The following is a 22601-nucleotide window of genomic DNA, read 5'->3' on the forward strand; positions in this document are numbered from 1 at the left end:
AGCTATAGTGTTCGGTTTAAACTACCACAAAGGGGGAATAAAACAATAATGATACATCACAATACATTAGCCGCTTACAATACTCTTGAACACACTTTTACCCAACACTTCACTATCTTAGGGTTTTTTACAGTGCTTATCAAAATAATATCTAAGCCAGGAGTCCCCAATGCGGTGCCCGCGGGCGCCATGGCGCCCGCCGGGGCGTCTAAGTGCGCCCGCGTACTGGCAGGCGGATGAGCATCCGCCGAAATGCCAGCAACAAGCAGTGTCGTCCAGAGGCGTTGCCACCAAAATGCCACCGATTTTCGGTGGTATTTCGGCGGTGACACCTCTGGAACGACGCTGCTTGTCAGTGGCATTTCAGCGGTGACGCCTATTGACGTTGCTGCTTGTCAGCAGCATTTCAGCGGATGCATGTCCGCCGCCACGGTCCTCCGTGGCTCGTCATCTGGCTCCCACCGGACGAAAAAGGTTGGGGACCACTGATCTAAGCACTCCCCAGATAAGTTAGATTTGCACGGTGAGCCCCCTTGTGGACTGGCTGGAGATTTCTACTCTTCTCCCCAATCTGTATCAAGAACTCTCTGCTTAAAGAAGAAGAATATATATTCTAACAGCAGCTTGCCATATGGCCTGGAGAGCCTGGAGTAAGCCAACCCTGATTATTGGATGAGCCCTACCTGAGAGGAATCAGGTTATACCAGTATAAAAGGAGCAGGAAGTTGCAGTGAAGGAGGGAAGCCCGGACACTTGCAGGGAGAAAGAAGACTCCTGTAGCATCCTGAGTCAGCAGGAGAGGGTGAGGAAAGTTCTCCAGGCAGGGATGCTTGGGAGAGATCCTGAACAAACCAGGGAGAAACTAAAAGCCCAGCTGGGAGACCCTGTGGAGAAGGATAAATTCCAGGCAGGAAGTACTGGGAATCAGAAAGACTCTCAGGGAGAGGGCCCTGAAGATGGGGGGGAAACAGAGGCCAGATATCATAGAGGGACCTTTGGGCACAAGGAGGTACTTGGGAGGTGGCCAACTCCACTACATATATAGAGAAAATTATTACAATTGACATGATCTCCATGCTGATTATGGTGGAAATGACTGTCAGAAGAATCAGGTAGTGTGCCCTGAAGGTGTTCAGCTTAATTCACATTCTGGTCTTCTCTGGAAACTTCCATCACAACTGAATCCCCTTGAACAAGAATTTTAAAATCTCCGATACAAGTTTTCATACAACCCCTTTCAAAGCTTTGAAACTAGGTGGGAAGGCTGAGGTAGGTTAATGCTTAATTTCTTAAGCCTAGATAACACAACATGGAATGAATAATGTCTAAGACTGCGTGTCTGTCACAGAGGTCATGGATTCTGTGACTTTCCGTGACTTCTGCAGCAGCCATTGAGGCTGGCTCCGGGGCTGCCCGAGCAGATCAGGCAGCCTCAGGGCCAGCTGCAGCTGGGGCAGTTTGTGTGTGGGAGGGGGCTCAGGGTTGGGGCAGGGTGGTCCTCACCTCAGGGGGGCTCCCCCGAAGGGGCTGGCATGTCCCTGCCGCTCCTAGGTAGAGTGGCCTGGGGGCTCTGCGCGCTGCCTGCGCTTGCAGGCGCTGCCCCCAAAGCTCCCATTGACTCCAGTTCTCGGGCAATGGGAGCTGCAGAGCCCCCCTGGCCTTCCTTCCCCCTACGAGCTGCAGGGACACATGGAGACAGGTAGGGAGCCTGCCTGACCCACCAGCTCTCTCCTCCCTCTCCCAGCACCAGCGGGAGTCCGGGGCTGTGTGCCACCACTCAGGCTCCCTCCCCTGCCACAAGCAGGTGTCCCAGGCCGCCCGCTGCTGCTCACCCCCTCCCAGCACCAGCAGGGGTCCCAGGCCACCCCCCAGCACACCTGGACTGTCCCCATAGAGCACCCGCAGCCTCCCAGCCCAAGTTTTTGTTAGGGGTATAGTAGAAGTCATGGACAGGTCATGGGCCGTGAATTTTTGTTTACTGCCAGTGACCTGTCCATGACTTTTACTAAAAATACCCATGACTAAAACATAGCCTTAATAATGACCTTCCCATCTGAAGATGTCTATAAATAATATTTGTTCTGGAAACTTCAGAGAGCATTTCTATTTGAGCACAAGCAGACATACTTAATTTATAATGAAGTTAGGCTTCTATTCCACAGTCAAGTGTAGGATTTTTCTTTCGGAAACACTTGCGCACACATTTAGTTCCATGCATGTTAAAAGAGCAGATCATTGGGACCGAGATCCTCCAGGAGCACAGAGACCAGACATGGTGGGTAGTAAAATAACCTAGAGAGTTAGATAAACGTGAGAGGATGGGTGATCTTGTGATTCAAGCACTGAACAGGCACTCAGAAAATGTGAGTTTAATTTCAAGCTTTGCCACTGATTCTTTCTGTGAACTTGGGCAACTCACTTAAGCTCTCTGTGCCTCACTTCCCGGTTTGTAAAATACTTATTTCCTCCCACGCTTTGTCTATTTTGCCTATTTAGACTCTAAACTCTTTCAGGATGGAAGTATCTCTTATGCTATGTCTATACTGCACCTCTTTCAAAAAGGACTACATTAATGTGAACTAGGTATCTTTTAATTTGTGCCAGCCTTGTCCACACAGGACAATCAGAGCACAACACTTGGTACGCTCTGCAGTTCACCCCTCCGTAGTCCACATTGAGTGTCTGTAAGGGCACTGTAGACAAGCCCTTAGTGTGTGTGTGCAGCACCTGGCATAATTTAACTACACATCAAAAAGATGGCCTACCACACAGTAAAAGTGTATAGATATGATGTTGATAGGTGCTCTAAGACCCTGATCCAGCAAAGCACTTAAGCAAGTGCTTGGCTTGAAGCATATAAGCAGTCTGAAATCAAGGGGACGGCTCCTTTATTAAAGTTAAGCAATTGCTTAGATGCTTTGCTGGACTGAGCCCTAAATATCTGAGAATAAAAAATACAAACAAACCATAGATTTTGTTCACAAAGGGATTGGCAGAGTAAGACTTATTTCTTCTATCCTTTATTTTTCTCTACTGTTGTTTGCAGCATGACCTGTCAGGAAAGGAAGCTGTTTGCATCTTCAAATTGTGGTTTCTCCCAAGTAAAACGATTTCTCTCCTGAAGACCACTGGTATCCACTGAACCAATAGGGCAGTAGCAGTGAAAACTCCACCAAGGTGAATCAACTCTGGGAAGTTCAAAATGTTTTGTTTCTATTTCAACCTTGCTGAGGCAAAAAAATTCATTTGATATTTTACTGACTCTCAATCCATTGCTAAAGACTTCCAAGAAAGGCTAGTTCTTAGTTTCTCTACAATCTCTTTAGTGTTACGAAAAGAACAATTCACATATTTGCTTTTAGTAAGTATGTAGAAAAGAAAAATTAAGAACACTACAGCACATTCATAAGGGACAAGAGAAAATGAAGTCACTTAATTATTTAAGTGTTGTCCAGAATTAATGTCTTAGGCTGACAACAAAAGTATATCTGATGGTTTCCAGGAAGTACCAAGATTTCAGTCCCATGTTGAGGAAAAGAAACAGAAGATCGGAAGGAATTAGGCACCCAATGCCTGCCCTTCTCAGCCAATACAGCAGCTGGAAATTATTCTCACAAAGAGGCATTTCAAATTCAGAAACACCTCTGTTTTCTGAACCATTCCCCCTAAGTCACTCGCTACAGCCCAATGGTAACTTTAAGAGACTTAAAAATATATATATTTAAAATTATACATAGACATAAAGAACATGGGTATGCTGTAAGTACTTCATCTACCCATAACTGCAGGGTAATATTGGAAATGTGAGGCTAGGATGGAAACAGGAAATGAATCAGAAGCCCTCTCCAGATGACGAAGGAAAATATGCTAATAATTATGGCCCAGTCTATACTAAAAAATGACCCATTCCTGACAACAGATGCCAGTAACTGGTGCAGCTGAAACAGCGCTGGACATTACTTGCCTTTGTCTGTGTTTTCAGCTAAACTATACATTGCACCTTTTCAGCTGTACCCATTGCTGACACGTCAGTAACACATGATTTTTTTTAGTGTAGACAAGCCCAATAAGCAGCACAAATCCACCTTGTGGGGAGAATACGAGCAGAAAATGGTGGTTAGATGTTTTCACACATCAGCATTATAAAAGAAAACAAACATAGATGGCCCATCCCCTTTTGCTGGGTTTCACAGAGGGTTCTTCACAGGTCCAGGGAGAGGGCTGGGAGTGATTGGGCTGGAGAGATTGCTGGGAGGAACACCTATTGTCCTCCATACCAATCCTACAGAGATCAGGAAAGGAAAATAATAAAGCTCAAAATTGCCTTAGCTTTCCATGTTACCCTCTCTTTGATGAGGATTTATCTTAAAGGGTGAGTCTTGGGGGTAACTATGGCAGAGGTCCAAAGACATCACAGCTTCCACACCAAAGTTCCTGCCTCTCCTGTTGACCTGGAATCCATGTGGATCCTGGAGGACTTGGGGAATGCTTTCCAAGGAGAGGGGTAAATTCTGTGCCCCTTCCCCCCAGAATAATCAGGAAGAAAACTTCCTCAAGGTTATTTCCCAAACTTTAGCTCCCACCCTGCTGGGTTTCCCATAGCAAGGAGCAATTGGCCCCAGTAGATCAGAAGAAGCTGTCCACACGCAGGATAATAGAGATATTGGGGGGGGAGGGGAGCCCACAGTTGTAGTATTTCATAACACAACTTATAACTGATATTTATGTACAGTAGCATTTCAAAGGCTGGGAGGGAAACACACTATGGATTGTACTGATTGACCTCAAAGAGAAATCTAAATTTAGAATCCCTGAGCAAAAGCAGTGATCTTCGGACAGCCAATTAACAGAATGTGTATCAATTTTACAGGAATATATATTAAGGAAACTTATTCTTTAGAGTAATGTATGTCAGTAGTTTGAGCCTAAAACTGTAAAAATATGCCTGAGTTGCACACAGCTGTAAGCTATTCATCCAGAATGTCCTCTGTCAGCCTGACCTGTCTAACTGATCCTGATAATTTGCATAAGCTCTTGCGCTCATTACAGAGTAAGCAGTTTCACAGCAACTTGTTACCAAAATAAGAAACAATGCAATTCTAAAACAAATTGTGGGAGAAATCAAATTCAGATTAAAACCTGAGGAGAAGCTTTACTATTTAGATCTATCATAGTTAGGAGGCCTTCATCAGAGGAAAGCTCTAAATGCTGCGTCATGAAAACCCGAAACTTTTTCCATTTTATCATTAGGATTTGGGAAAACAGAGCTACTTGCACCATCTTCAGGTATAACACAGTATAGCATGCAGTGTGCATATCCTTTTTGTACACAGAAAATCTATCCATTATCTGCTCTCCCAAAGAAACAGCATTATAATAAATAAGGTGTGTGGAAATCTTTGTGTAGTACTCCAATCATCCCTCCAATTGAACAATATAATTAGTCTCACCTGTGATTATCAGTAGACTCAGACTTGCAGGTCAGAAGGGACCATCATGATCATCTAGTCTGACCTCTTGCATATTGAAGGCCATAGAACCTCACCCACTCCTGAAATAGACCCCTAACTTCTGGCTGATTTACTGAAGTCCTCAAATGATGGTTTAAAGACTTCAAGTTACAGAGAATTCACCATTTACACCAGTTTAAACCTGCAAGTGACCTGGGCCCCATGCGGCAGAGAAAGAAGAAAAACCCAGAGGGTCTCTGCCAATCTGACCTGGGGGAAAATTCCTTTCCGACCCCAAGTATGGCAATCAGGAGACCCTGCGTACGTGGGCACGACCTTCCAGTAAGATACTTGGGAAAGAATGATCTCTAGTAATTCAGAGCCCTCCCCATCTAGTGTCCCATCTCCAGCAGTTTGGGATTTTTGCTATTGGCAGTCACCAATGGACCACTTGCCATCATAGGCAGTACCATCTTAGAATCATAGAACTGGAAGGTACCTTGAGAGGTCATCTAGTCCAGTCCCCTGCACTCAAGGCAGGATTAAGTATTATCATTCTAGACCATCCCTGACAGGTGTTGGTCCAACCTGCTCTTACCATCATACCATACTCCATAAACTTACCAAGCTCAGTCTTGAAGCCAGTTAAGTTTTTTGCGCCCTCCCCCTGGGCCCCCCCGGAAAGTTATTCCAGAACTTCAATCCTCTGATTGTTAGAAACTTTCAACTAATTTCAAATCTAAACATGTTGATGGACAGTTTATAGCCATTCGTACTTGTGTCCAGATAGGCGCTTAACTTAAATAACTACTTTCCTTCCCTGGTATTTATCCCTCTGATGTATTCATAGAGAGCAATCATATCTCCCCACAGCCTTCTTTTCATTAGGCTAAACAAGCCAAGCTCTGAGTCTCCTCTCATAAGGTAGGTTTTCCATTCCTCAGATCATTCTAGTAACTCTTCTCTGCATGTGTTCCAGTTTGAATGCAGGATTCAGATAGCTTGTGCAACGTTGACTTAAAGTAATTCCAAGCCTCTTCCACATTCAGATCCTTTAGTTCTTCAGTCCAGTCCACTTCCTTAACTAATTTCCTTCGTTTTTTAAAGTTTGTTCTTTTGAAATCAAGGACCCTTCTTGCAGATCTATGTGTGTTTATCCTTCCATTTAGTTTAAACTGAATTAACTCATGATCACTCAAACCAAGGCTGTCCTCTACAACAAGTTCTTCTATGAGGTCCTTACTACTCACCAATACCAAATCTAAAATTGTATCACATTTTGTTGGTTCAGCAACTATTTGTTGAAGAAATCTGTTCGCTATCACATCCAGGAAAATCTGGGCCCTACTATTAGCACTTGTCCTCAAATCTATGTCTGGGTAGTTAACGTCTCCCATAATCACACAATTCCAAGTAGTATTTATTTCACTGAAAACATTAAAGAGGTCTCTATCCATAACCAAATTGGATCCTGGTGGTCTGTAGCACACCCAAGCACTACATCAGAGGAACCTCTAATAGCTTTCTTCCCCAAAGTGATTTTGGCCCAGACTCTGTCCTATCCATTCCATCACTTCTTATATCTTTACTGTCTACCTCATAATTAATATACAATGCTATTCTACTACCTTTGCCTTCATTTCTCTTTCCTGAACAGCACATACTCTACTACTATTCCACCATGTTTCTGTTATCCCTATAATATGTGGCTTCACTTCCTGCACCAGTAGTTCCAGTTCTTCCATTTTGTTACCTAGGCTCCTTGCACCAGTGTACAAACACCTTAACTGTTGCTGCTTGGCTTTGCCCACATTCCTCGCCCAATTGGGTACAGTCATTCTTCTGCCAGTATCACATATCTGATTGGTATCAGCACTATTCTTCCTCTTAATGTCCATTCTCCTGCCCACTGTTGTTCCTTTCTCCGTTGCTGTGTCCATTCTTCCTTCATTTTCCTGAGAACTATCCACAATGACTCAAAGATCTCTTTTGTTAGTGGTAACAGCTAATTTAGACCCCATCATTTTATATGTATAGTTGGGATTATGTTTTCCAATGCGCATTACTTTGCATTTATCAACATTGAATTTCATCTGCCATTTTGTTGCCTGGTCGCCCAGTTTTGTGAGATCCTTTTTTAGCTCTTCGTAGTCTGCTTGGGACTTAGCTATCTTGAGTAGTTTGATATCATCTGCAAATTTTTCCACCTCACTGTTTACCCCTTTTTCCAGATCATTTATGAATATGTTGAATAGGACTGGTCCCAGTACAGACTCTGGGGGACACCACTATTTAACTCTCTCCATTCTAAAAACTGACCACTTATTCCTACCCTTTGTTTCCTATCTTTTAACTAGTTACTAATCCATGAGAGGACCTTCCCTCTTATCCCATGACTGCTTACTTTGCTTAAGAGCCTTTGGTGAGGGACCTCGTCAAAGGCTTTCTGAAAATCTAAATACACTATATCCACTGGATCCCCCTTGTTCACATGCTTGTTGACCCCCTCAAAAAAAATCTAGTAGATTGGTGCGGCATGATTTCCCTTCACAAAAACCATGTTGACTTTTCCCCAACAAATTATGTTCATCTATGCGTCTAACAATTTTGTTCTTTACTAGAGTTTCAACCAGTTTGCCCAGTACTGAAGTCAGGCTTACTGGCCTGTAATTGCCGGGATCACCTCTGGAGCTCTTTTTAAAAATTGGCATCACATTAGCTATCCTCCAGTCATTTGGTACAGAAGCTGATTTAAATGACAGGTTACAGACGACAGTTAGTAGTTCTGCAATTTCACATTTGAGTTCCTTCAGAACTCTTGGGTGAATACCATCTGGTCCTGGTGACTTATTATTGTTTAATTTATCAGTTTGTTCCAAAACCTCCTCTAACACCACCTCAATCTGGGACAGTTCCTCAGATTTGTCACCTAAAAAGAATGGCTCAGGTTTGGGAATCTCCCTCACATCCTCCGCCCCTGAAGACCGGTGCAAAGAATTCATTTAGTTTCTCCACAATGGCCTTATCGTCCTCAAGTGCTCCTTCTGGAGATTACATGAGCATCGCCCAACGGTCTCCCGAGTTCCTATTTTAAAGCTCTTTTAGTCATTTCTGCCAACCTCCATCCCAGAAGTCTATTTCCCTCCCTATTCAAGTCGAGTCCATTCCGTGAGAACTGTCCTCTATCCATGAATGCCTCCCAGTGGCCAAACACCCCAAAGCCCTCTTTATAGCACCACTGCCTAAGCTATCTGTTGATCATCATAATCTTGTCTCATCTTTGTTCTCCTCCTTTAGGGACAGGCAAAATCCCACTGAAGATCACCTGAGCCTCCATTTCCTAAGCATCTTCCCCAGCCTGGCAAGGTCTCCCTCAATATGTTCCAGTGAGAATCTAGCTGTGTCCTTTGTTCCCACATGAAGGACAATCAGTGGATTCTTTCCTGCTCCCATTAGGATTCTCTTCAGCCTCAGGTCCACATCCCATATCTTCTCCCGGCAGACAGCATACCCTTCTGTTCTCTGGGTCAGCTCTGGTGACAGGCCTGTCTGTTCTTCTTAGCAAGAAGTCACCAATCACGTAGACCTGTCTTTTCCTGCTAACAGTGTGTTTCTCTGGACTTCCTCCTGTTCTTTCTGGCTGCAAGTCCTCTTGTCTTTTATTCTCCCTTGCAAGCTTCTGTGAGTCATCCTGTATCCTCCTGGGGCTCTGAATTCTGGGTATCTCCATTGGCTCTTCCCCTCTTCTTACAGGACTAGCCGCTTTTCTCTTCTTCCTTGCCCTCCTACCTTCTGTTACTGCCTACTATGCCCCTTATTCATTATCCAACTTGGCAAACCTGTTCCTGTGCACTATTTCTCCTTCACTAGCCAGTCTTTTCCTCTGCCTGGTTCTCATAGTCACATGCTTCCACTGGTCACTTTCCTCATCCAGCAGTCTCCCCTCAGAGTTCTTCAGTCCAGCTTGCAGCTGCAAGTCTTGACTTTTCCCTTCAGCCTCCTCTTGCCTTTCCTCCATCCTCTGCTCAAATGCCATTCAAAACTCAACCATAGTTTCCACCTGCATCTCCAAGCCTTGGATCTTCTCTTCTATCAGTTCTATCTAGCACTTCATACAAACAAAGTTCTTTTCAGGTACCCACTCTAAAATAATGTACATTCCGCAGCTTCCATATCTGGTCATCTTAATTGTCTCTTCCATTGCTTGGGTCACAACCACTGCTGCCTCTGTACCTGTCCTAGCTTTCCCGCCTAAAATAGTCCCCACCAAGGGGGAAAAACAAAAAAAAATACAATCCCCCCCCCCAAAGATCCAAACAAACACCAAAACAAAACCAGACCCCCCACACACACCCTGCTCCCAAATTGCCCTTACAAACTCCCACTCAAACTCCCCTGTTTACAGCTGTTTGCTGCACCGGTGTTCCTGTTCCAGTATTGACTTCCAGAGGAAAAAATATGAATAGACCGAGGCAATTTCTTCCTCAGATGAAAGAAGGACCTTTCTAGACCAACTCCCCTCCCCCGCAAAAAACCCTAAGATTTGAATACATAACACTCAATTTCATCATCATTAGAATATGACTATTTTAAAAGCAAAATGTTTGAAAGCCAAATAGTTCAGATGTAAGGTTCTGCAAACAACATTAACTTTGATTCAGTATCTTCTCACCATGTCTACCATGGGCCTGATTCAAAGTTCATTGATGTCAATGGGAATCTTTGAATCAGACCGCTGAGGCAGCATATTGGTGCACCATGAGTATTGCTATTTTTTTTTTAATAGCCACTTTGGGTATGGGAAAGCATGATTAGAGAAAAAAAATCACTGCTGCCCCTAACTACTTCAAAATACAAAATTAATATTCCCTATTAACATATTAAATTCCATATAGTTATCAATGTTTACTTACAAATATTAACAATACTGAATTTCAGCATCTCAGCCAAGAGTCTGCCCACTTATTCCTTACTTTGTAAACTAATTCGGTCTTAAATTCTTCTTATATATGTTCCCTCTAAAGCGGGATGCGGATCATAAATGAATGACTAATATAGAAAGAACAGAGCTTCAGATCCCGGACGGAGTTTGCAGGGCTGGCGATTAGAAAGAACAGTTTTACTTGCAAGCTGAGCAAGTGTGATATGGAGTCACTGTAAAGCAATTCCAAAAATCTCAGTTTTAAAATCAATTTTCATAGCATAGCAACAATTAAGTTAAACTTACTTATTGTCTCTTTATTCAGGTCTGAAAAACAACCTCAAATAGACTGACTCTATAATAATCCTTAGCCAGTTACAATACTTCAGTTGTGTCATGTCAATCATCTTCTTTTAAAACTAAATGATCCCAATTTATTCACTGTCTTCCTACCTAGCTGCTTCCACTCTATTGAAAAACTTGGTTGTTCTATGATGGACTGTTTCATGCTTACCTCTGTATTCACAAGTGACTAAAACTCGATACTGTACTCCAGATGCCACCTAGCCAAGGCTTTATAAAATGACTGCAGGACATCCTTGGATTTGGCTGATATTGGATGGGTAGGAGGTCATTCTTAGATCTATACCATATGTCAGATAAGAGTTTGTGGTCACTATTGGAAATGTACATGAGATATAAATGTAGAGAGTAAAGTGTGTTCTAGTGCATAGAGAGGAGATGGATACTGATACAGTCAGTAATTCGTGGAACCTTGATCCAAAACTTGAACTTCCTGTGTTTCAAACCTATGCTTTTCAAACCAATAGTCTAATCATGTGGTTTTAAATTTTAATCTTAGCTCTTTAAAAACAATTGTCTGGAAACTTCATATTTTTAACAAAGTTATTTAAAAACACACATATGAATATCTGATACAGATTGTGTTGGGTTTTTTTGTTTTGTTTTTTTTGGATTTTTACTTTCACACTCTTCTTGAAACTGAGCAGTTTACTTGACTGAAACGTACAAACTTCATCCAGAAGGAACTCCAGCTAGAAAATGAGGGGTAGCATAGTGAACGCAGCTCTCTCAAGTTCCTTTGTACAGGAAAAGGCACTGTGACAGACACTGAGCTCTAACAATCAGTTTACAGAGTCGCTAGCAACCTAACAAAACTGCTGCAGTCACATGCAGGAAAATATTTTCCTTCTCATGGCACAAACTTTTTTTAGACCAGAATCAATAGGTTATTACTGAGAACACCACTAAGGTAAGCCAGCAAAGAATGAGACAGAGAGGAACCTTAAACATTTTAAACCTTGTTAATCACCAAGATGTCAAAGTGCTTTTAACTTTTACCCTTACACGGGAAAGGATCTCAGGCTTCATATCTTCAGTTCAATTTCTGTTTTAACATAGTCTTATTCCAACCACTATTACTTATCCCATATGGCACAAACTCAGAAACAAAGTGTGTGTGGGGGGAGGGAGAGACAAATCAAGCACTTCAAATACCACATATGTACGCTTTAAACCAAGAACATGTGAAGGTGTCACTGCCAAGAGAAACAGGATCACATGGATCAACATGTTAGTATATGTTTTGAACTCTGCATGTAAGGAGGAAAAGCAGAAGACTGGCTACATAATTTTCCAGGATGGTGGGAAATGATTAGTTCACAGATTCTCTTGTAAAGTCATAATCCAAAATTTAAAGTTTTATTTGGTTCTTTTTTCAGCTGCAGACTAGATTACATGAGGATTTGCTACATGACCAACAAGGGAAAGGGGCAGTGCATCATTAGCACCAATTTAGAGATACATCATGATCAAAACCCCAGTTCAATAAACACATGCTTGAGTGTGCTTTGTTGAACTGGGACCCTCACTAACGTAGGCCATTCCAGATTGCCCATCACCAGAGTAATGCAGTACTGATCTTATATGGTTGGTTTGAATACTTTTTCTAAGAAATCCCCTCATTCAGACAATGAAGTTGAAGTGATAAAGGCTTTGTTTTGAATCAGGTTTAACAAGTTATATTAGTGTTTCATAATCCATAAAACCATTCTTTACTTACTGAGCAAGTAGTATTCACAAGATTTAATTATAAAAAGCCCCAATATATCACTGTTGTTTATCGGGTGCCATAAAGTTCCTTTTAAAAGAAATGACATAAAAATAAATGTAGTAAGTCGTAAGCATGTAATTCCTATGTAGATATAAAATCTACCAAATCTACCAAAAAGTGGGGGAGACTGGAGGGAGGGGCAGGTATCTATTTAAGTCTCTTTTAGAAGGGATCTTAGGGAAGGGAACATCACCTGGTATAAAAGTGACATTCTGTCTTGTAGCTATTGAAGGGGAAAAGTTACTGGTGTATGCACTTGAATCATCATCACTTACTCACCGAGAAGCAGCTATTCCTGCGCTAAAAAAAATAAACAGCATGACTACTGCAATGATTTCTCTCCCAGGAAGGTCACGGATGTCTTCTGTTGGCTCAAAAATATGGCATGAGAGCCTGTTCCTATTCCTGGCTCTGCTATATAGTGACATGACCCTAACTCGGTACTTTTGCTGAGTGCTGGAGGATCCTTTCGCTTAATATTCTGATGGATAGGTTAATCTGGCTAGGATCAAACTTCACCTTCCAACCCTGCTTAGGAGCATAACTAGGCAGCACCTAAATAATCAGTGTCACTTGCTATGCAATACATATTATTATTAATTATTATTATTCTGCCAGGATGAAATTCTCCCATGTGCAATGAGCTAGCATAAAGTGTATACAGCACTTAAGACACACTCAAAACCACAAAATAAGGCTAAAATGGGATTTAAACGGTGCATGGACTTTGTAGAGGGGCTGAAAAAACAGACTTTACTAGGAAACCTGTTTGAACTTTAACTATGGAAGAACTAATGCCCCTGATTGATATGGCTAAACTGGATATATCATCTCTAATTGTGTGTAATACAAATTGGACTCCCTTCAAAACACCCCGTTCTCAAGGCTTCAGTCCCTGGGAAGTGGTTCAGTGTGGTGAAGGGACTGGTAAAGATCTTATTTCAAATGACACTGCAGAACGTCTTGCCAAATATACCCGCAAATCCTCTACAACTCTGTGTGATGCGCAGGTACCACATACACGTGAGACTATTTGTATGTACAAAAGTCAGCACAAAGTTGCTTATTCTGATCAAAATAAATATTTTCCTGGAATTCTGTTCAAGTAAAAAATAAAAATAAAAAAGGTCCCTTATGATTCCTATGGATCAAAGACGACTGTCGGTACATTATATGCAATATACATTAGCCAAACACAGTTATAGGCATCAGTACTCCTGCGCCTGTGCACCTATATAGGATTTTATATATCTTCCATTCACACAAACCAAAACACAGACAATCCAAACAGTCAACCAATTCCAACAATTCCTAATAATAACAACAAGCAGAGGAAACTTGAGCATGTTCTCTTCTGTGATTCACCTGTAAGTATGTCTGTTTCCTAGCGCCTCTGAGATGCGTGAGCTCTAACTCTTTGGTTATATTATTAGATTTTAAACCGTACAAGTAAATTGTTTCCTTGACAAATAAGTTATTCAAGTGGCTCATTCAGTAACAGGTGCACAAAAACTACTGAAGAGGCACAATCTGTGTGTAATAAAAAGTAGTTAGTTGTGCTCAATCATACCGGTTGAAGTACCTATTGGTTTCAGATGGATGAGCCTAAATACCCTCTCCATTGTCATCAGATCAGGAATGCATGTCATTTTCCTCTGCCTGGTAAGGATAATTTGTTCTATAATAGCATAAATAACATTCGTAAAGTAACTGCTGAAATTCTCTAGGTGGTTAATGAAGCAGAACCTCTCGTTCTGAGTTGACTTCACCCTGTGCAGAGGGCCGTCACTAACGCCATGCACCACTTCAGTTCCACTTAAATCCCATGGATGAAATCCCAGGCGCACTGATGTCAATGGAAAATTCCCATCGACTTCAATGGGGACAGGATTTCATCCAAAGCCTTAAATATGACTTATGTGCTGGCTCTATGCACAGGGCTAGATTTGTCCCTTTGCTTGTAGGAGTCTCATGTTCATTTTGTAAAGGACAGTTAGTGTGCAAGAAACTGATAAACACCTTAAGTGAAACTGATACTAAACAGCATGTGCCCCATCCACACTTACTTTACTATAGGCAGGTAAAGATTAGGTCAAGCCCAGAGGTACAGTGTATCTTCCTGAAATAACATGATCAATTTCTTACTTTTTCTTGATCTGGAGAAAAACTTGATGCCACCGGGTGAGGTAGACGGGTTAGAACTGGGAGAGGATTCTTTGGAAGAGGACCTGAAGATCCCACTGAAGCTCATTCGGCGTGGGGAGCGTGGGGGAGACTCCTGATATGGGAAGGGGAACACTGTTTTTGGTGAACCTGGGCTATGTTTAGATCTCACAGGAGCAGAAACGGGGCTGGAAGGTCGATTTTGGAGCCCTTTTGAGAAAAGGCCTTTCGAAGGGCTGCCCGTATGGTAGCTCTCTTCCACCTGAGGAGGGAAAAGAAAAACAAAACATTAATTCAACCCAGTGTGTTCCCTTAAAAGTCTCAGAACCTGCCTCTGTGGGTATGTCCATACCGCAGCTGGGCGTCGGGATTCCCACTGGGCAGACAGACTCTCCCGAGCTCAGCTCAAGCTAGTGTGCTAAGAACAGCAGTGTGGATGCTGCGGCACGGGCAGTGGCTCAGGGTAGTGACCCGAGTCGAAGCCCACCTGAGCCCGGGTTCCAAGCATGAGCTGCCTCCCGTGGTGCAATGACCACAAGTCTGTCTACCTGGCTGGGAATCAGCACTTCCGAGCTGCACTGCAGCCATAGCTTGTGAAGTCATTAATCTCATTACAAGGAAATGAACAACCCTCCCAAACATTCTCAGTGCAATTACATACGTGTCTAAGTGTCCAAAAACAACAATTGGGGTGAAATTCACCCCTGTACAAAGGGCCAGCACACAGCTCAGTGGGACTGATTTGGTGAATAGGACTGGTGTGGCCCTCAGCACAGGGATCTATGTCACCCCAACTGCATAGGCTCAGAGGAAAAATAAGACAAAAAAAAATCCCATACAACTGTTGGGGGAAGGGGAGATTTTCTTATGAATAAAATATTTTGATCTTGAAAAGAGAGAGCAACAAGATTCTTGCTCTCCGCATTTGCTAGCGGACACCACACATGGACAAAAGTGAGTTTAAGTGCTAGGTTAAGTGAGTTGTATTGAGTTCCAAACCCCTTGCATGCCTGTTCCTTAACTCTCACTTGCACCTGGTAAACAAAGAGTAAAGTTTTAGGCAGACAACATGCAAATCTGCCATCTTAAGCAAGATCCTCTTATAAGGTGCTTAGCTACATGTTCTCCTCTAGAACTTACACCTGCTGAGTAGCCAGGACTAACATAGCAGTCAAACAGCAATGCTCTGATTACCATAGGATCGGGCTACCCCACAACTCCTGTCCTGCTCATCAATTTATACTTTGTGCCAGTTCAATCTTCTCACCTGCACAATGTAGGATCATACCGTAAACTTATGACCTGATCAGGGACCTATTGTGTTGCAACTGTACAAGCCCATACAATAACTCCTCGCTTAACCTTGTAGTTGTGTTCCTGAAAAAATAATACTTCAAGTGAAACAATGTTAAGCGAATCCAATTTCCCCATAAGAATTAATGTAAGTAGGGGGGTTAGGTTCCAGGGAAATTTTTTTTGCCAGACAAAAGACTATATATATTATACATATATACATATACACACACACACACACATATATACACAGTATAAGTTTTAAACAAACAATTTAATACTGTATACAGCAATGATGATTGTGAAGCTTGGTTGAGATGGTGGAGTCAGAGGATGGGGTATTTCCCAGGGAATGCTTTACTGCCAAATGATGAACTAGCACTCGGCTGAGCCCTCAAGGGTTAACATGTAGCCTCACACTCTACAAGGCAGCATGAGTGGAGGGAGGAGACATAATATAGGCGTGGCAGTGGCTGCAAACATTCCCTGCGGAAACTGAATGTGATGATGAACCCACACTATCCCACTGGAGCGCACCACTCCCTCCACTTTCCAAAGTGCTGGGGGCGGGGAGGTGTGCATGTGTGTGCAAGAGAGAAGCGCATTGCCTCTTTAAGTACGTTGACCCCACTCTAAGTACATTGCCTTTTTAAGTAGATCAGCAAGTTGAGACAACAGCTGCTGCTGGCAAGGTCCCTCTGTCCTGAGCCCTGTCTCCTGTCATGTCCCTTCCCTACTCTGTGGAGATGGGATACAGGACAAGGGGTAGGAGCAGGGTGAGGGGGACACCCTGACATCAGCATCTCTCTTTCCCTGCATCCCCGGCACAGCAAGCAGGAGGCTCCCAGGAGCAGCTCCAAGGCAGAGGGCAGGAGCAGCACATGGCAGTGTGGGGAGGAACACCTGAATGCCCGGTAATTGATAGCCTGCTGGGCGGCTGTCCACAGGGAACTTAGGAGAGTTGATGGGGGTCTGCCGGTCCACCTTGGTTCCAAGCCCCCACCAGGTAGCTCCAATGGGCTGCTCTTCCTGCAAGCAGTGGACAAAGCAGGCGGCTGCCAAACAATGTTATAAGGGAGCATTGCGCAACTTTAAACGAGCATGTTCTCTAATAGATCAGCGACATAACAACATTAACCGGGACGACTTTATGTGAGAAGTTACTGTACTCTCTGGGAATGGTTTTTCAACCAGTTATACAGCTACCGTATAGTAGCTCCATCTAGGTTGTGTTTCCTTAGTTTATGAGAACGTCACGTGAGACAGTATCAAAAGCCTTACTAAAGTAAAGATTTATCACATCTACTGCTTCCCCCCGTCCACAAGGCTTGTTACCCTGTCAAAGAAAGCTATTAAGTTGGTTTGAGATGATTTGTTGTTGACAAATCCATGCTGACTTTTACTTATTACCTTATTATCTTCTAGGTGTTTGAAAATTATTTGCTCCATTATCTTTTTGGGTACTGAAGTTAAGCTGACTTTACATAAGACGTAACCGCTATTGTTAGAATTGGAATTGCTCATTTATGAGCATAAACTTGACCTAGTTGGCATTACTGAAATCTGGTGGAAAGATTCATACAATTGGAATGTGAGATAATGGTTATGGTCTATTTAGGAAGGATTGAGTGGGCAAAAGGGGATGGGGAGTGACATTCTGTCCAATATAGCGTTTCCTGTTTCCACTGGAAAATTGGAAGCAAATGATCTTGAATTCATATGGATTAATATTCTGACAGATAAAGTACAAGATGGGATACCAGTTGCTATCTGCTACAGACCACCAAATCACACTAGAGAACAGAATGATCGGCTTGTTAAGCCGTATCTGTAACGTGTAGGGGAGAAAAAAAAAAAGCATTATCATGAGGGACTTCAATCTGAGCAACATATCCTCTCATGCTTCCAGTACTAAAATATCCTTATAATTTCAAAAAGCTTTAGAAGACAATTCCTTAACTCACAAAGTATTGCATCCAGCAAAGGGGGCTTCTATGTTAGACCTTATCTTGACAGATAAAGAGGAATTGACCACAGAACTAAAAAATAGTGATACCTTGGGTACAAGGGATCATAAGGACTTGATTACATTTGTATTGTGCAAACAGAATAAAGTCCAAACCAGTAAGATGTATATTCTTGGATCTTTAAAAGGGCCAATTTCACACAGCTGAAAACAACTATGAGCCAAATCAGTTGAGAGAGAATTTAAACAGAAAATTGTGAATGAGAATTTGAATGGTTTAAGAAATGTTACTAGATGTCCAAAAAGCCACGATGAAGTAAGGGGGCCCTGCTGGTTAAAAAATAAAACAATACAAAAGACTTGGCTTAGAGGGGAAGCGAAAGCAGCTTTAAAAATTTTAAAAATACCTGTAAAACAAATAGAAGAAAGGGGAAGTGATAGCAATGAATAAGGTTAAGATTGTATCACGGTTATTTTTAGTAAAAGTCACGGAAGGTCACGAGCAACAAGCAAAATTCATGGGAGCCCGTGACCCGTCTATGACTTCACTAAAAATAACAGGGGGGCAGGGGTGGGGCGGGGGGAGGAATGACAGCTGGAACCCCATAGGGTTGGACTGACAACCAGAGCCCCACCGCCTTTGTGGGGGTGAGGGCGGGGAATAGCCTCGGCTCCAGCTCTGGCCACAGACTCGGGAGGTGGGGGTAGGCAGCCCCGGCTGCAGGCATGGGGCAGGGCTAGGGTGACCAGACAGCAAATGTGAAAAATCGGGACGGGGGTGGAGGGTAATAGGAGTCTATATAAGATAAAGACCCAAAAATCGGGACTGTCCCTATAAAATCGAGACATCTGGTCACGCTAGGCGGGGCACAGCCCTGGCTCTGGCCCAGCCACAGATGCGAGGGAGGGTATGGCAGCCATGGGGTAGGGGTGCACAGTCCCAGCTGAAGCCACAAGGGTGGGCAGGGGCACACAGTCTCGGCTCCAGCACCAGCTGCAGGGCAGGGGCGTGCAGCCACGGCTGAAGCTGCAGGGAGGGAGTTGGGATGCACAGACTTCGCTCCAGGGCAGGGGGGGAGTGGTGCACAGACCGGCTCTAGCCTCAGCTGCGGGGCAGGAGCACACAGCTGGGGGGGGGGGCACGCACAGTCTCAGCTGCTGACAGCTGAAACCGGAAAAGTCACGAAGGTCCAGTAAAGTCACAGAATTCATGACTGTCATGACTAAATCATATCCTTAGCAATGAATATAACTCAGAAGCTAGGAATTGTAGAAAATTAATATGGGAGGCAAAAGAGGACCCAAGAAAAAATTAATGGCCAGCAGAGTTATGGATAAGAAGAGAGGATTTGAGTATATTAAGAGCAAAAGGAATCCTAACAATGGTATTGGTCCATTACTAGATGGAAATGGTAGAATTGTCTATAATAATGCAGAAAAGGCGGAAATGTTCAATAAATATTTGTTCTATATTTAGGAAAATGATGATGATGATGATGATGATGATGATGTACTTTTCATTCCAATTGTAACTAAGGAGGATATTAAGTAGCAGTTACTAAAGCTGTATATTTTTAAATCTTAAAGTCTGGATAATTTGCATCCAAGAGTTTTAAAAGAGCTGACCAAGGAGCTTGCTGGACCATTAATGATGATATTTGCCAAGTCTTAGAACACTGGGGAAGTTCCAGATGAGTGCAAGAAAGCTAATGTGCCAGTATTTTAAAAGGGTAACCAAGATAACGTGGGTAATTATAGCCCTATTAGACTGACATTGATCCCAGGCAAAATAATAGAACGGCTGATACTGGACTCAATTAATAAAGAATTAAAGGAGGGTAATATAATTAATGCCAATCAGCATGGTCTATTGTAAAATAGATCTTGTCAAACTAACCTGATATTTTTTACCAGATTACAAGGGCGGTTGAAAAAGCTGTGTGTGTTCAGGTAATATTCTTAGACTTCCACAAGGCATTTGACTTGGTACCACAGCATATTTTGATTATGAAACTAGAATGATACAAAATTAATGCTTCACACATTGAACGGATTAAAAACTGGCTAACTGATAGATTTCAGAATATAATTGTAAATGGGGAATCATCATCAAGCAGGTTTGTTTCCAGTGGGGTCCCACGGGGATCAGTTCTTAGCATTGTGCTATTTAGTATTTTTATTAATGACCTGGAAGAAAACATAAAATCCTTGCTGATAAAATTTGCAAATGACACATAGTTTGGGGGAGTGGTAAATAACGAAGAGGACAGGTCACTGATACAGAGCGATCTGAATTGCTTAGAAATCTGGGTATAAGCAAACAATAGGCATTTTAATATGTCCAAATGTAAGGTCATCCATCTCAGAACAAAGAATGTTGGCCATTCTTACAGTATGGGGGACTCCATACTTGCAAGCAGTGGCTCTGAAAAGGACTTGGGAGTCATGGTGGATAGTCAGTTGAACATTAGCTCCCAGTGCTACACTGTGGCCAAAGGGCTAATGTTATCCTTGGGTATACAAACAGGGCAATCTGGATGAGGAATAGGGAGGTTACAATACTTCTGTATTTGGCACTGGTGCAACTGCTGCTTCAATACTGAGTCCAGTGCTGGTATCCACAGTTCAAGAAAGATGTTAATAAATTGGAGAGAGTTCAGAGAGGAGCCGTGAGACTGTTGGGAAAACATTCCTTATAGTGAAAGACTCAAGGAGCTCCATCTGTTCAGTTTAACAAAAGAGAAGGGTAAGTGATGACTTGACCACAGTCTATAGGTGGTACCTAAATGGGGAACCGAAATTTGATAATCAAGAGCAATCCAGCCTAACAGACAAAAGTATAACAAGATCCAAAGGCTGGAAGTTAAAGCTAGACAAATTCAGGCTAGAAACAAGATGCAAAATGTTAACAGTGATTGTTATATTAAGCATTGGAATAACTTAACAAGGGCTGTAGTGGATTCTCCATCACTTACAATTTTAAACATCAAGCCTGAGTGTTTTTTCTAAAAAATATTCTCTAGTTCAAACAGGAATTAATTCAGGGAAGTTCTCTGGCCTGTGTTAAACAGGGATCAGACTAGGTTATCACAGTGGTCCCTTCTGGCCTTAGAATCTATGAACACCATCTCCTAGAGAGGAGTAGTTAACTGAAACCGAATGCAGGCAAGAGTGATGTGATGCTGGTCGGAAGCGTGAAGCAGTCACAGCCCTTGACAAGCTTCCCCTGTGGTCAGACAGAAGTCTGCTGTATTGGACCCAACCCTTGGATCCCAGTTTCTTTTAAGCCCAGTGGGTGTAGGCAGTATCCTGACACTGTCTTCACCTGACCTCTCTGGCACACTCCTGGGGAAGAGAACCTTTCTCTTGTACCCCCTTATTGGGATGTGGGATCCCACAGTCCAGCTGCCCTAGGCCCCAAGTTCTAGTGCTGATCCCTTGAGTGTCCCTAACAGCTTAAGCAAGCCTTTCCCAGAGTACCACCCAGGTGGGAACTTCCACCCATCCCTGCATGCAAGACCCTCCCTCAGTTTTCTTACCCCTCCTGAGAGCGCTTTGGGTCTTAGTGTCCTTCAGGGAGTCCAGGATCCTCTCTCCTCCAGCTCTTTCCGGTGATGGTCTCCCAGGCTAGGGAATGTATCTCGTTTAAAAAGAAATTTCTAACGTTTTGTCCCGTCTTGTCCTTCCCTGGGGGATTTTCCATTCTCCAACCCTCTGTGTGCTGGGCATAGAGGGTCATTAATAATTAATGTGTCTGCCATTTATTGTCTCGCCTGTCCATCTCTTTTTGAACTTAGGGGATTTACTCATTTTTCTCTCACCCCATTCATACCCTGTGCTGCAGTCCTCATCATGTCCGCTGAAGAAGAACGGAGGAGACTCCATTAAGGAGTGCCCTCAAGGGCTCTGTATTAACAGTGGACACTTCTTTTTCTGTGAGAGCTGAATACCCAGGCCTGGTTTATGCTTAACATTTAGACTGACCTAGCGACATCACCCAGGAGTGCCAAAAATTCACACCTGTGAGCTCCATAGCTAAGCCGACCTAACCCCCACTGTAGCTATGGCTTGGTCGAGAAAAGAATTTTTCCATTGACCTCGCTACTGCTGCTTGAAGAGGTAGATCAACTACAGCCATCGAAAAACCTCTTCCTTCATTGTAGGAAGTGTGTACAGTGGCACAGCTGCAGTGCTATAGGTTTGCCGCACTAGCACCTGTAGTGTAACATGGCCTCAGCCTCTAAAGTACTTCCAACCCCTGCTGGCTCTGGGAACTGAGATCAGAAACGTAACCCAAGTCATTCACATGGAAGCACAGAGCACTCTCACTAGGCTACCGGGTCAGCCAACTTGGTCATATCCTATTTTATTTTAGGAAAGTGACATCTCTGATTCTGTAGGATGCTTTATCATCTCCTTGCTGTCACTCATGCAGAATCAAGGAAAGTAATAGTGCAGAGCATAACCACATGCTGCATGGGAATGCAAACCCTCCATTATCTTCTGGTCTAATCAAGCCAGCTCTTCTGATTCTATGAGCTCTTTTGTTCCACCGGAATGAGGAAACCATCCAATTAAGTTTATCAAAGAGCCTCTTATTGAGATTCACTGGAAGGGCAGGAAATAAGTACAGACTTCTAGCTAGTGTATTCTCTCTAATTACATTTATTCTCC

The 22601-nt window shown here is 43.0% G+C and overlaps 1 protein-coding gene and 1 long non-coding RNA gene across 7 annotated transcripts in view; one reads left to right on the plus strand and one right to left on the minus strand.

Moving 5' to 3' along the window:
• Positions 1 to 22601, minus strand: part of PRKAG2 (protein kinase AMP-activated non-catalytic subunit gamma 2) — a 393593-nt gene that overhangs the window by 252607 nt on the left and 118385 nt on the right. For all 6 annotated transcript variants that reach the window (XR_004644380.1, XR_004644381.1, XM_034759959.1 and 3 more), the window contains exon 3: positions 14651 to 14930. Coding sequence is in view for 4 of the 6 variants with exons in the window: in XM_034759959.1 (XP_034615850.1) it covers positions 14651 to 14930 (280 nt within the window). In the remaining 2 variants the exon portion in view is untranslated. The remainder of the gene's footprint in view (positions 1 to 14650; positions 14931 to 22601) is intronic.
• The window catches only part of LOC117872020, a 45553-nt gene that overhangs the window by 15593 nt on the left and 7359 nt on the right, over positions 1 to 22601 (plus strand). The gene's annotated exons all lie outside the window — the stretch shown is intronic.

The sequence above is a fragment of the Trachemys scripta genome, chromosome 2 (assembly GCF_013100865.1).
Source record: "Trachemys scripta elegans isolate TJP31775 chromosome 2, CAS_Tse_1.0, whole genome shotgun sequence".
Taxonomy (NCBI): Eukaryota; Metazoa; Chordata; order Testudines; family Emydidae; genus Trachemys; species Trachemys scripta.